Source organism: Hypomesus nipponensis, chromosome 15 (genome assembly GCF_054491055.1).
Source record: "Hypomesus nipponensis isolate SF chromosome 15, ASM5449105v1, whole genome shotgun sequence".
In the NCBI taxonomy this organism is placed as follows: domain Eukaryota; kingdom Metazoa; phylum Chordata; class Actinopteri; order Osmeriformes; family Osmeridae; genus Hypomesus; species Hypomesus nipponensis.
Genome location: NC_140375.1, coordinates 16,296,986 through 16,310,000, shown reverse-complemented (window position 1 = coordinate 16,310,000; position 13,015 = coordinate 16,296,986). Strand labels below are relative to the sequence as shown.

Sequence of the window (13,015 nt, the reverse complement as noted above, 5' to 3'; positions counted from 1 at the left end):
CCCTGTTTAACGGTCTGTAACGGTTGCAGTGACATTGTATTTTAATGACTGCGGTCTCGAGGGACTAAATTGGTTTAATATATAACCTCTGCAGTATGTCAAGTGTCTTTCCCCTTCTAGTTAAAGTGTTACATATAGCATGCTCACCCATAAATGAAGTGGACCTCACAGTCAATGTAGCTGAGATCAATTTGAGTGTATAATGATTCCTATTGGTTTGTTGTTGTCCCCATACCTTATGATTTTGTAAGTGGGTGCATGCAGACAGGTGTGGGGGTCAGCTCGGTGTGTGATTCTGATTCTGATTCTGACTCTGACTCTAGTGTGTTCATTCAGTTCTCAGGTCTGTACATGGTGTCGCTGGTGGTGATCCTGGTGGGCTTCATCTCCTTCAACGTAATGCCGACAACCCCCGCTGATCCCGCTGACCCCGCCTCCCCTGTGGCATGGGAGGAGGGGAGCCACGACAACCCCGCCCCGGTCTGCGACGACAGTGCGATGAAACAGGAAGTGGGGGTGAAGATCACGTCTGACGATGAAGAGGATAAAGAAACGACAGCTGAGGAGGAAGAGGAAAGGTTTCGAGCCTTGCCAGGGTTGCCATGGACTACAGGAGGAGAGTGTTGTGTCAGACACAGCACAAAGATGTGAACACTATCCTTCATCATTGTTTCCCCTTCCTTTATTTCCACTCTGCAGCCTTCTTTTGATAGGAAACTTCCGGTGTATTTATAAGAATATTTAGATTGCCTATTTTACAGATGTTTTTCAATACAGATTTTGTTGCCTAAAGAGAATGCCAAAAATGTAACCGTTTTTTATGGGTTAATAAATCCTTTATTTCCTCAGCATCAGTGAGATGACTTCTCTCACAATGTCATATCATTGTTTACACTCAGCATGCAAGACACGCACATACTTGTGCTCTCTTGTTGTATAGCGACTGTGACACACACTTACACACATACACGCACACACACAAACACGCACAAAACCCACATTCATTATTGGATGGCGAGTTCTAATCAGATTTATATTAAGATATCACTTTGTATCAGATCAGGCATCCCACCATTTTTATAGGCAGCATTAAAGTTATTTTATGATCGCGATGCAGATTGTGATAGTGAGTGCCAAATCATAGTTTAACTAGCAGAGCAGAAGACTCGTCCTGAGAGAAGAGAGAGCGGCGGTCTGGGTTGCAGCCGCTGTGCAGTACGACTGTGCTTCCAGATTCTCTCGCTCTGTCTGACTGAAAACACAATGGTAAGACAAAGATAAAGAACATATCAAGAAAGGAAGGGAGAAAGGAATCGATCTCTTGCGATAAGAGAGGTGAGCTACCTATTGGTTTTTATTTTAACGGCACCCTTCACCTATGCAGTGTTTATGCAAATACAAGAATTATTGATTGCGACTCAATCTAATGATGCGTTGTCAGACGTCATGTCACATAATCGACTGCAACGATTGTGCCATGGGCTTACTTATGGGGTGGGGGGGTGGGGGGGGGGGGGAAGTCAAGGGGGTAAAAAATGTTTTAACGACATTTTCTTTTGTCTTTCAGGAATACGTCACCTGAGTTTTACAGCAGAACAACAATCATGAAGCATTTTCTGAGGTAGGTTAACTTTATTTGGTGTCAAATGTCATCACTAGGGTTAACACGCCAAACACATTATAGGTACACTTCTAAAAACTAAACAGCCTGATATCCTGGATGAATAAAGTGAACCAGTAACCATTTGGTTGTATTTTTGGAGCTGGCAGAGTTTTTATTCACTCTACCCCCCTCACCACTCTACTCCCACTCTCCTTGATATCATGGCTGCATTGTGGAAAACAAATAATTGATAGGAAGCGCTCAGAATAAGTCTTTACAGTCTGCATTTCAGGATGAGATCAGATAGCATATGTATTACTCAAGGCGGGGTCAAAGCGAGTAATAAGTAAATGCCGCAACTCCATCACCCAAAATAGCTTGCCTGTCCTATATAGTCTATAGTTCAGCTCTTCAATCGTCACTGGCAGGCCACACATACAATACACACACGAACACACACACACGGACACACATCACACACACTATCTCTTTCTCTCCCTCTCTCCCTCTCTCTGTCCCTCTCCTCTCTCTCTCTCTCTCTCTCTCTCTCTCTCTCTCTCTTTCTCCCTCTATTTCTGTAAAGTACTCTGTCGACCCTGTGCTAGATTATGATGTTTTGTTTCTTTCAATCACAGAGCAGCCCTCCTCTCCTGTCCTAGTTACACACTGGAGACAAGGACAGAACACACACACACACACATAGTCACTGACTGATAGCTTTTCTCCATTAAATGACAAACTCGAGTTGTCTTCCTCTCTGCCTGTCTCCTCTCTCTCCCCTGCAACACAGCCTCCAGTCACCTGCCACCCCATGTGATTATGCAACAGCACACTTCATCTTTCAGTGCCTCTAGAGCAGCTTAAATAAGGTTCTCTCTCTCTCTCTCTCTTTCACCCTTGCTTCCTTTGTCTCTCTCAGTCTCTCTCATTCCCTCCCTCCCTCCCTCCCTCCCTCCCTCCCTCCCTCCCTCCCTCCCTCCCTCCCTCCCTCCCTCCCTCCCTCCCTCCCTCCCTCCCTCCCTCCCTCCCTCCCTCCATCCCTCCCTCCCTCCCTCCCTCCCTCCCTCCCTCCCTCCCTCTTTCTGCCTCTCAAGTTAAAATGGTGCATCTGTCTTTCCCGTCCCCCAGAGTGCTGGTACAGTTCCTCTCGTTTCTCTACTGCACATTTCTGTGGCGCACGCTCAAGTTCCTCACTCACAAGGTGACGGGGCGCTGTGAGCTTCAGAGGATCTGCCACTCCCACAAACCTGGGGCCTGTAGGACCCTCATGATAGGTACACGTTCTGACGTCTGACTGACGTTTCACCATAACATTTGACTGTAAGTAATGCAGTTGAATTTGAGAACGCTACTGACAAATTTGGGTCCTCTTTCTATTTTTGGGGGGGGTTCCAGAGAAATCCCTGAGGTCGTCCAAGAGTGAGGTGAGTACGGGGGTTTTGGTTGACTGTCTAGTGTGTGTTACAGAATGTTAGCATCACACCGTCCTCTCTGGCTCCCCCCAGCTACTGCAGTCTGCAGTGAGTGTGGGTTCTGACTCGGTGGAGAAGGTCACTGATGACATCATGACCCTGAAGAGAATCAACGAGGACTCTAACCTCCAGTGAGTCTACATAGTCCAGACTTGAGCTCTACCTTTGTTTCCTCAAAATAAACACACACGTCACACCACACCATTTGTTCTAAACTTTTGTTCAAACATTTTATCAACCTTTCTAAATGTTTTTTTCTACACACAACCCGTCACCAAAAGCGTTCTAGTAAAAATATATATATATATAAATCAAAAGTTGTTTTTCACACACACACACAAAACTGAAGTAACAAGCCTGGCTTGAAAACATAAGAAGGAAAAAGTACAGATATTAAAAGTTGAAAAGCAAGCAGTTTTCAGATAAATAAATTGTGAAGAAGAGTTCTGATGCCAGAAAAATCTAACAAAGTACAGTAACAAAGTATTGCAAATGAAGTAGGCACCACAAACTCTGAATTGTGTGAGTGTGCTTCTGTGTGTGTGTGTCTGTGTGTGTCAGGCTGAGTGTGTCCCTGCAGGCCTGCCTGTTCCAGGTGGTGGGTTACAGAGCTCTCCTGGTAGAGGTGGAGAAGCTTCGCAGGGAGACTTACAACAGTGACAACCCCCAGCATGAGGACATGCTCCTCAGGGTCTGTGCTTGCTAACATGCTATCACCTCCATAGAGATACACCTGTTTTCGCTAACATGCTAACCAACCCCCAGCATGAGGACATGCTCCTCAGGGTCTGTGCTTGCTAACATACTATCACCTCCATAGAGATACACCTGCCTTCGCTAACATGCTAACCAACCCCCAGCATGAGGACATGCTCCTCAGGGTCTGTGCTTGCTAACATACTATCACCTCCATAGAGATACACCTGCTTTCGCTAACATGCTAACCAACCCACAGGATACTAGTTATAAGTATCATGCTAACCATCTCATAGGAATGAACCTGTTTTTCGTAGCGGGCTAACAGCTGTGTGCTTCTCCTACAGCTCTGGAACGCTCTGTGTCCGGACTCCCCTCTGACATCTCGAGTGTCCAAACAATGGAGTGACATCGGTTTCCAGGGCAGCGACCCCAAAACTGACTTCAGAGGCATGGGCATCCTAGGACTCCTCAACCTGCTGTGAGTAATTACATCGATGTTTGTGACGTGTGTTTGTGTGTCACTCCTGGGTAATGTCCTTTATTTTTGGACATCATAAGTTATTTTTGGAAGTCATTTTTAAATAGTATTACATGTTTACATTTTGTTGTGATTTTAAAATGTGTTTGATGGTGTACTTTCCCATGAATCCTGTCTTTTCTCTGACTCTCCGTTCCTCAGATATTTTGCAGAGCACGATAGGACCACAGCCCTGCAGGTGCTGCATGACTCCCAGCAGCCCAAACACAGGTCAGCCCTGCCTTGATGACCTCTGACCCCTCACGGGCCTCATGTTACTGTAGCAGTAGTACTTCAACTTTAATTGAGAGATAATTAAAATGTCTTTCAGCCAATTTGTTTGATCAAAATCAGGCTCTTAATGTTTAATGTTTTGCCTGCTTTTTGACTTTACCTTCTTCCACCTCCATGCTTGTTCAAGTTCTGTTTTGACTTCTTCATCCCACACGGTCACACATGATTTTGACACCACTCCCCATGCCTACTGTGTCACTGCTCACCTGTCATTTGGCTTTGTTCAGGGGCCTTCCTAACCAGAAGGTCAGGTAACTCCTCTCTCTTTCAAGTCTGTGATTTGAAATAATTTCACCCTGTCATTTCAAACTGCCCAAAGTACCATTGACTACTGAGATTGTTTTCTGATTTCCAGTTATGTTGACGCTTTCTCTCCATGGTGTGTTGTGTGTGTGTGTGTGTGTGTGTGTGTGTGTAGCAAGATGAGCACTGTGGACTGGAATAAGAACAATTTTGACAAAGCCATCGGGTGAGTAGCTTTCTCAGATAACTCGGGCAGGAGATTATTTATTTCCTTTCTCTCTCTTTCTTGCTCTCTATCACTGTCTCCCTCTCGCTCATTCCTTTGTATTGGGAGCAGTGTGCATATTGTATGTCTGTAGTGGTGTGACCAGAGGGAATATGCGTCTCAGGTTCTCCTTTGCCATCGTGGGGATCAACATAACAGAGCTGACCTACAAGCTCCTGCTGGATGGGGCTTTGAAAACACACCTCTACAACGTAGCCCCTGAGATGCCCAGCCTGCCACATTTCCATCAGACGTTCTGTAAGTGTGAACTTCACACACACACACACACACACACAGACACACAAACACACATACAGACACACACAGTAAGACTCCCTGTCTCCACAGGCTATCTGATGCAGGAGTTCCAGACGTTCTGGGTGGAAGAGAACCCACGTGACATCATGGAGTTTAATCGTGTGCGTGACAAGTTCCACCGCGTGGTTCTCAAGCAGCTCCAGAACCCCACCGTGGCTCTGGGTCACCACTCACCTGCTTCCCACCTGCACCTCGTCAACCTGTAGTCACCAACACTGTTCTCGTCTGGATTATTGTATCGCAACTCTAATTTATGGCTGAACAACTATCAATATTTATATAAATCTCACATGTGTTATGTGCGTATTCAAATGTGTAATTTATGATACTATCATGAAGTAATCAAATCATAATCACTATTTAACAGTCAGTAATCTGTGTATTTTGAAGCAATAACTTTCATAAACTTTCAACACACATTTTCTGAAGTTTAACGAATGGTTCATGGTCAACAATGCTAAATCTTCATATCATCCCTAAGCTATTTCTACAACAATAGCCTACTTAAGCATATTAGTGGACACAGTTTCTAAAATATGTTCAATGACTGTTCAGTTGAAACCTTGTTCCACTTTAACTTTGCACAGTTGTGTTTGCTTGTGGGCAACTCAACCCCTCCCCCTTCTTTCCATTACACACACAATATGCTTGACATTTGGAGATTTGCTTTTCTGTTTTGCAGTCATCCATCATGCTGAAGAGTTTAAAATAGGTGCTTGCCAATGAAATGTATTGTTTACAGTACTCCCTGGTTTTCATCGACTATATGTAAAGTATTTGACAATAAAAAACTGGCATTTGTTATGTCTATAACCTTTTAGACCAAGACGTCATGCAGATAGACTGGGTTGGAAAAGCGTTAGCCGTCTACAAACTACAGCTCCCAGCATGCAACTAACTGTTTGAAAGCTCAAACCCGGAACCCAAGACAGAACGCCAAAATACTCGATTAAAAGGAAATGTGTTTATTATTCAAAATAAATTGTAGTTGCCATCATAGTTCATAGTTCATGTACATCATAGGTATTATTCGAAAACGACTCTCGAAAATGATGTGTAAAATCCTCTCGTGACTGTCGGAATAAAAAAACTGCTGAATTGAAGAGCTGTCCGTGGTGCTGAAACAGTGAGAACAGTGCAGTCTACTTCTGCACCAGCACCGTGGAGGGACATACTCCTTGTCTTCTGGCGGTCAATATTTGAAGTGTGAACACCGAACGCTGATGGTACAGCGATGGCCTGCTTTTTATCATTATTTATTCATACATGTAGGGCGCAAAAGCGGCCTCTTCTAAACTACTTAGGATACTTAGGATCTCACTGCCCGGTGCTGTCTCTCACCGTAATTAAACGCGGTTGATTTACGTTTATGGATCTTATATTGACGTCGGATGTTTTAATAGTCACGTCTTTCTGCTAGTAATTGTTGTCATTTGTTCTCTTCTCGTACAGTGGACATGGAAGACCAATCTGAGTGTTCCAGAACGCCCGATGCTCCTGCCTCTCCTGCCTCTGTTCTGGAGTGTAACGGCGTTCCGCAGCGCAAGGCTATGCTGCGGCTGTCCGAGGCCCACGGGCAGCAGCTGCTGAGCGTGCTCAGGTCGTTCAGAGAGAGGGGCTTACTGTTTGACTTCACCATCAGAGTTCAGGATCAGAGTTTTCCCTGCCATCGCTGTGTCTTGGCAGCCAGCAGCGACTTCTTCCGGTGTGTGTGTTTCTGAGAGTGTGTGTGTGTGTGTGTGTATACTCACCCATGGATTGTCATTCACAGTGAAATGTTTCTCGCAGGGCTATGTTTGAGGTGAACATGCGTGAGCGTGACGACGGCTCCGTTACCCTCTGCAACCAGTCTCCAGATGCTGTGAGTTCCTTCCTGGACTTTGCCTACTCAGGAGAGACCACCATCACCAACGGCAACGTGGACATGCTCTTCCAACTGGCCTCCTTCCTTCAGGTGTCTGTTACCACTATGACTGAAACTTACTGCATCACGCAATGCATCATGCTACATGTAGTTCTACAGCCCTTGGTGTGTTCTATCGCCATGGCCACAGGTGTCCACTCTGTCCCGAGCTTGTGGTGACTTCCTGATCGAGACCTTAGACCTTTCCAACTGTCTAACTCTACTGGACCTTGCTGAAGGATATGGCTCCGCCTCCCTCCTCCAGCGAGCCAATGAATTTGTGGTTGAGAATTTCCAGGATCTCTCCTTAACTCCAGACTTCTTGGAAATGCAGGTACATGCACACAGTAGCCAGCCCTAACCCCAAAGCTGGTATGATGTCCACATGACTGCTATCTGTGACAACAATGGCAGGGATCACTTCTTTACTTCATCTGGGTTTTTCCACTCTCCATTTGCCACCACAAACCCGACCCCAAAAAAGCAAAAGATTATGGATTGGATGAATGATGAATGGAGACTTTCCTCACTATAGGAACACCAACTGTGTTTTTTAATGAACAAATCTCCCTGTGTAGGCTGATATGCTGGAGCGTTGTCTCCAGGCAGACGCACTGAGCGTGCCCAGTGAGGAGGCTGCGGTGATGTCACTGCTGAAGTGGATAGGTCACGACCTGCAGGAGAGGAGGAGCTTGCTACCTAAGCTCCTCCCACTGCTCAGGCTTCATCATTTACCCCCACACACACTGACGGTACGTGCACACACACTCACACACTTAAGGTACACACAAACAAGTGCATGAAAACAAAACTGACCAAAGCATTGACAGCTTTCTGAGAAAATGTGTGTACATGTGCATATCCATGTGTGTGTGTGTGTGTGTGTATAATGCAGGCCCTGGCTGAGAGGGAGGAGCTGTTGTGTGGAGATGAGGTCTGTGGAGGCCTCCTCAGAGAGGCAGGGAGCAGACAGAGGCAGCACTGCGGCCTGCTAGCGGACGCCAGGCCTGCTGCCACCCAGAGCTACATCTACGTACACAAGACCGAGGAGAACGGAGAGATACGCCACGCTTTCTGCTACTGCCTGGAAACCGACCAATGGAGAGAGCTCCCTCAGGGTCAGGGGGCGGGGTCTATGATACCAGACCATCCAGGATCTCAGCTCACCAGCTATGCTGAGAAGGTGGGCTGCTTCGTCACTGAGGCCCTGTAGAGGAGCACGTAATCAGAGAGTTTACAATGAAGAAACTGTCAATATTTCGGGCCAATTATCGCACTGATGATTTTCCTCTTCCGCTACGTAAGCTGTTTGTGACAGGTGGTTGCCGCGGTAACTGTTGCCGGGCGGTGCGTCTCCACATCGCCGAGCCGTGCCACGACGCCACCGACAATGTGTGGTGTTTCTGCCCCGTCACACGCACCTGCACCCCTGCACCCGCCATGGGGAAACCCCGTACCATGCACGCCGCCGTCTCCGCCCTCAACCGCCTCTACGTCATCGGGGGCAGGGCCAGAGGCTCCCGGGGCGGGGCTCCCATCCTCCTGGAGGTGTGGCTAAAGTTACAGTTGTACAGTTACAGCCAGGGCACACTATTAGTACCACATTATCATAACACTATAACTTCTAATACCCGCTTTAACAGTGTGAGCTGTATTTTCATATCGGAAAGCGGTGTTTGTAAAAGTATAGCAGCAGATTGGGATTTTCAACAGTCCATACACACTGTGGGTCACGGTACAGACAGCGAGCCAGGCGTTCAGAGGGCCTGTCTATATTCTCTGAGGTGTGACTGTGTCTAGGTGGAGTACTACGACCCTCTGAGCCAAGCCTGGACGTCTGTCAGCCCTCTACCCTCCGCCCTCTACTACCCCGAGGCCAGCGCATGTCGCAGCCTCATCTACACCCTGGGTTCCCGGCTGGAGATTGCAGACTCCTTCAACCCCTCGCTGGACTGCTTCTTCTGCTACGACGCCGAGAGGGACCAGTGGAGCCACCTGGTGGCCGAGTTTGGTCATTTCTTCCACGCCACGCTGGTCAAGGCTGTGGCTGTGAACGACACCCTCCACCTCTGTGATCTCTCCACCTATAAGGTGAGTCGGATGGAGTCATTGATGTCGGCTGCTCGTGGAGGTGAAGCGTATCTCTGGAGTGGACCATACGAACGGGGGTGTCGCTCTGTGTCCGACCCAGGTCTACAGCTTCTGTCCAGAGACGCGCGTGTGGAAGGGCGTGGGCTCGTTTGAGTGCGCCGGCTTCAACGCGGGCGCCGTGGGCGTGAGAGACCGCATCTACATCCTGGGAGGAGACTACTCACCGGACGAGATCACGGACGAGGTGCAGGTAAAGAAGTAAACTCCGCCTCCTCTCGATCTCACCTGTTGTGTGGCGAGGGGACATGGTCACGTGACACGATTCTCTGGCCCCGGCAGGTGTATCACAGTGGGAGGAGCCAGTGGGAGGAAGTGGCGCCTATGCCCAGAGCGTTGACAGAGTTCCACTGTCAGCTGATCAGCTTCAACAGACACAGAGACCCGTGGGGGGCTGGAGCCACTTGATACACACACGCAATACACACTCTCATACCAACACTCATATACACACACAAACACACACGTAATACACACTCTCATACCAACACTCATATACACACACAAACACACACGTAATACACACTCTCATACCAACACGCATATACACACACACAAACACACACGTAATACACACTCTCATACCAACACTCATATACACACGTAATACACACTCTCATACCAACACTCATATACACACACATAAACACACACGTAATACACACTCTCATACCAACACTCATATACACACACACTTTAACACACACGTAATACACACTCTCATACCAACACTCATATACACACACATAAACACACACGTAATACACACTCTCATACCAACACTCATATACATGCTCGTGCACACTGTGGCAACCCATAGAGATTCAGATGGCTGCAACGCACACAATTCAGGAGACTGAGACAAAACAAATGCTGAACTGCACTCACAAGCGTCACAAAAACCACCTTTAAAACTGAAAACAAGTCTTCCTCTATCGCTCACACCAGTATACTTCAAACACACACTTCAAACACACACTTCAAACACACACTTCAAACACACACTTCAAACACACACTTCAAACACACACTTCAAACACACACTTCAAACACACACTTCACACACATACACTTCATACACACAGGCAACACTTGCTTAGGTATACAGACATGTTAGATAATCAAACGGATTATCTAGGCTCCTCCCATGGAGGAACTGTGTGTATCCATGTGATCAATCTGTCACAGAAGTTCATTTTTTTCTTTCTTTTTTGCAGAAATGCATCTAGTTTTTACCAGCCTTCTTTTGTTTCTGTTGTGCATCATTCATGCAATATTCCACATAGTATATCATGCATATGTACTGTATATATATATATATATATATATACACAGCATTCAGGATAAACTACTGAATTATAATGGTTGGAAGATTCAGGCATAAGGGCAAATCCTCAGGTCTTCTGTCTATAAAGCACAGCAGACCAGTATGCACTAAAACTCTTGTTTTATTATGAAATGTGTGTTTTCTTTTTCACTCTACCAGAGTTTTGTAATGACTTTTGATCAAGCTTCTATCAGCATACAAAATGTTTTAACAAAAGTCCAACAGCACTTTAATGCAACATGTGACGTCACAACAAAAACACATGAATCTAAAAGCCTAAACAAGGCTACAGGAAGTGTAGGCTAGATGACAGCGCGTTGGCCGCTTTGTGCTGGTACGAACACCATAGCACCCCCTAGTACAACACACTGACACCACATGCCCTACCCAAATGCGTAATTAAAAAGTACACTTTTTTCTCCATCTTATCGCGCAACACCCCCCCCCCCCTTGCTTCCGAGATGGTTCAGTCCTGGTAGGACTTGACCAGCAGCCACATTAGCAGGACAGTGATCAACACAATGGTGAAGTTCATAAACAAATCCTGCACAGAACGGTCCATTACTACTCAGGGATGGGGAGGAGGTGGAGGAACAGAAGGAAGGGTGGACTGGATTCAGAGGCCTCTGGACCTGAATGGAGAGATCATGAGGATGTGTGAAGGTCCTGTTATCACAGCCAGAGTAGAGAGACATCAACAGCTGCTACTGGGCAGTAAGGGAAGGGAACTCTCTCTCTCTCACACACACCCACACACACACAAACACACACATAAACAGGGCAAAACTGTGGTAAAGACAACCCAGAAAGGTTGATTTACGTCCCTACCAACAATCACAGATTCACACAAAAAACTATTTGGCGATTACTTCAATTTTAACCACAACTAAACGTGGCCAATCTCAGTAAACAAAAGTGTTTGAACATCTACTGATATGTGTATCCAAAAGCGTAAATATAAATACGTTACGCTGCAGTGACTGGGGAACTTACCTGGATGGAGTATGCCGACACGGACACACACACACACACACACACTGAGGTGGCGAAGACGGAGATCCTGGTTCAGGCTTGGGCTCGGTCCGAACCCAGATGTCCTCAGTCCCGGGACAGAGCCATGTGGGGTCCTAATGTAGCCCACATCAACGACCGCCCACACGGGGCACGGAGCTGGGTGTTGATGTCATGTCTTTAAAACAAATATGTTTGTGGTTTGTGTGTGTGTGTGTGTGTGTGTGTGTATAGTATTCCCCTGGACCCTCCATGAATAGAAATAAACACATGCACACACACAGTGACACACACACATTATGGTTTATAAAATATTGTTGACATTGGATAACATTCTTTACTGAGGTGGATTACCTTGGGTTCAAATAGACTGGTCTTCTTCTGATTGGCCAGTGTAAACATCAGGTCTATTCATATGTATTCAGAGCTGTGTAAGGCAATACAAACAACCTCAGAAATGCATGAAATCCACCCCACTCATTCCACATCGAACCCAAACAGATCCAACATTGTTTTTTCCACTGAGTCACATGTATTTCTGATCTTCATCACCACATATGTGAATGAAGATGGACGCGCTAGTCTAATATCAGACGTCCTAAATCTGGTGACTACAGATAACCGATTGTGACGGCTCAGTTTAGCACAGCTTACATCCCACCTGACAGCTGCTCACAATGGGGTTACTTTTCATATGCTGCTAAACCCCTTTGACAGAAGTCACACAGACTCACACACAAACACACACACGTTCCAGGTTCAAGTCTAGGGATTCCATATGTGGTTCATGGTTACTGTCAGTGGATTACCAACAGATCATGGCAGGAATCCCATCCATCCTATCCAGACCAGCATCTTACTGGAGGAGTGACCAGTCTATGTCCAAACCTGCCAGAGAAACCACTGGTGATCCGGTCTGAGGCTTGTGTGTGTGTGTGGGTGTGTGTGCATCTGTATATGTGTGTGTGTGCATACATGATTTTGTGCATGGCTGTGTGTGCATCCATATACAGTATCTGGGAGAGTGAATGTGTGTGTGTGTGTGTGTGTGTGCATGGCCACCTAGACAGCTGCAGTCTGTGTTGACTCTGAAAGGAGCCAGATCAGAGCTGACAGGATTACCCTCCAGATCAGAGGTGAGACACAGTGTCATCCTGCCCTCCAGGCTCCATAACTCACATGCTGGTGAGGGGTGTTCAAATCAAAAGTGTGCAC

General features: G+C 46.5%; 4 protein-coding genes across 4 annotated transcripts in view; 3 read left to right on the top strand and 1 right to left on the bottom strand.

The window, feature by feature from the left end:
• Positions 1-794, top strand: part of LOC146257801 (queuine/queuosine transporter SLC35F2-like) — a 3,486-nt gene extending 2,692 nt beyond the window's left edge. The window contains exon 8 of the mRNA XM_084674693.1: positions 337-794. Coding sequence (XP_084530819.1) covers positions 337-651 — 315 coding nt within the window. The 3' untranslated portion in view covers positions 652-794. The remainder of the gene's footprint in view (positions 1-336) is intronic.
• An 810-nt stretch (positions 795-1,604) lies between these two features.
• On the top strand, positions 1,605-5,819 carry LOC146257800 (ELMO domain-containing protein 1-like). The gene is made up of 10 exons (XM_084674570.1): positions 1,605-1,621; positions 2,732-2,877; positions 2,999-3,027; positions 3,109-3,206; positions 3,637-3,766; positions 4,119-4,252; positions 4,454-4,522; positions 5,004-5,054; positions 5,218-5,351; positions 5,442-5,819. The coding sequence occupies exons 1-10, from the start codon at positions 1,605-1,607 to the stop codon at positions 5,615-5,617; spliced, it is 984 nt and encodes a 327-aa protein (XP_084530696.1). The 3' UTR covers positions 5,618-5,819.
• Positions 5,820-6,868: 1,049 nt separating this feature from the next.
• On the top strand, positions 6,869-9,870 carry kbtbd3 (kelch repeat and BTB (POZ) domain containing 3). Its single transcript, XM_084674877.1, has 9 exons — positions 6,869-7,116; positions 7,200-7,365; positions 7,466-7,648; positions 7,893-8,066; positions 8,210-8,497; positions 8,620-8,862; positions 9,115-9,405; positions 9,506-9,655; positions 9,745-9,870. The coding sequence occupies exons 1-9, from the start codon at positions 6,869-6,871 to the stop codon at positions 9,868-9,870; spliced, it is 1,869 nt and encodes a 622-aa protein (XP_084531003.1).
• A 1,031-nt stretch (positions 9,871-10,901) lies between these two features.
• Positions 10,902-11,929, bottom strand: sln (sarcolipin). Its single transcript, XM_084674978.1, has 2 exons — positions 11,783-11,929; positions 10,902-11,421 (listed from the first exon to the last, which is right to left on the bottom strand). Exon 2 carries the CDS (start codon positions 11,349-11,351, stop codon positions 11,256-11,258), a length of 96 nt encoding a protein of 31 aa, XP_084531104.1. The 5' UTR covers positions 11,352-11,421; positions 11,783-11,929; the 3' UTR covers positions 10,902-11,255.
• Between the last annotated feature and the right edge of the window lie 1,086 nt (positions 11,930-13,015).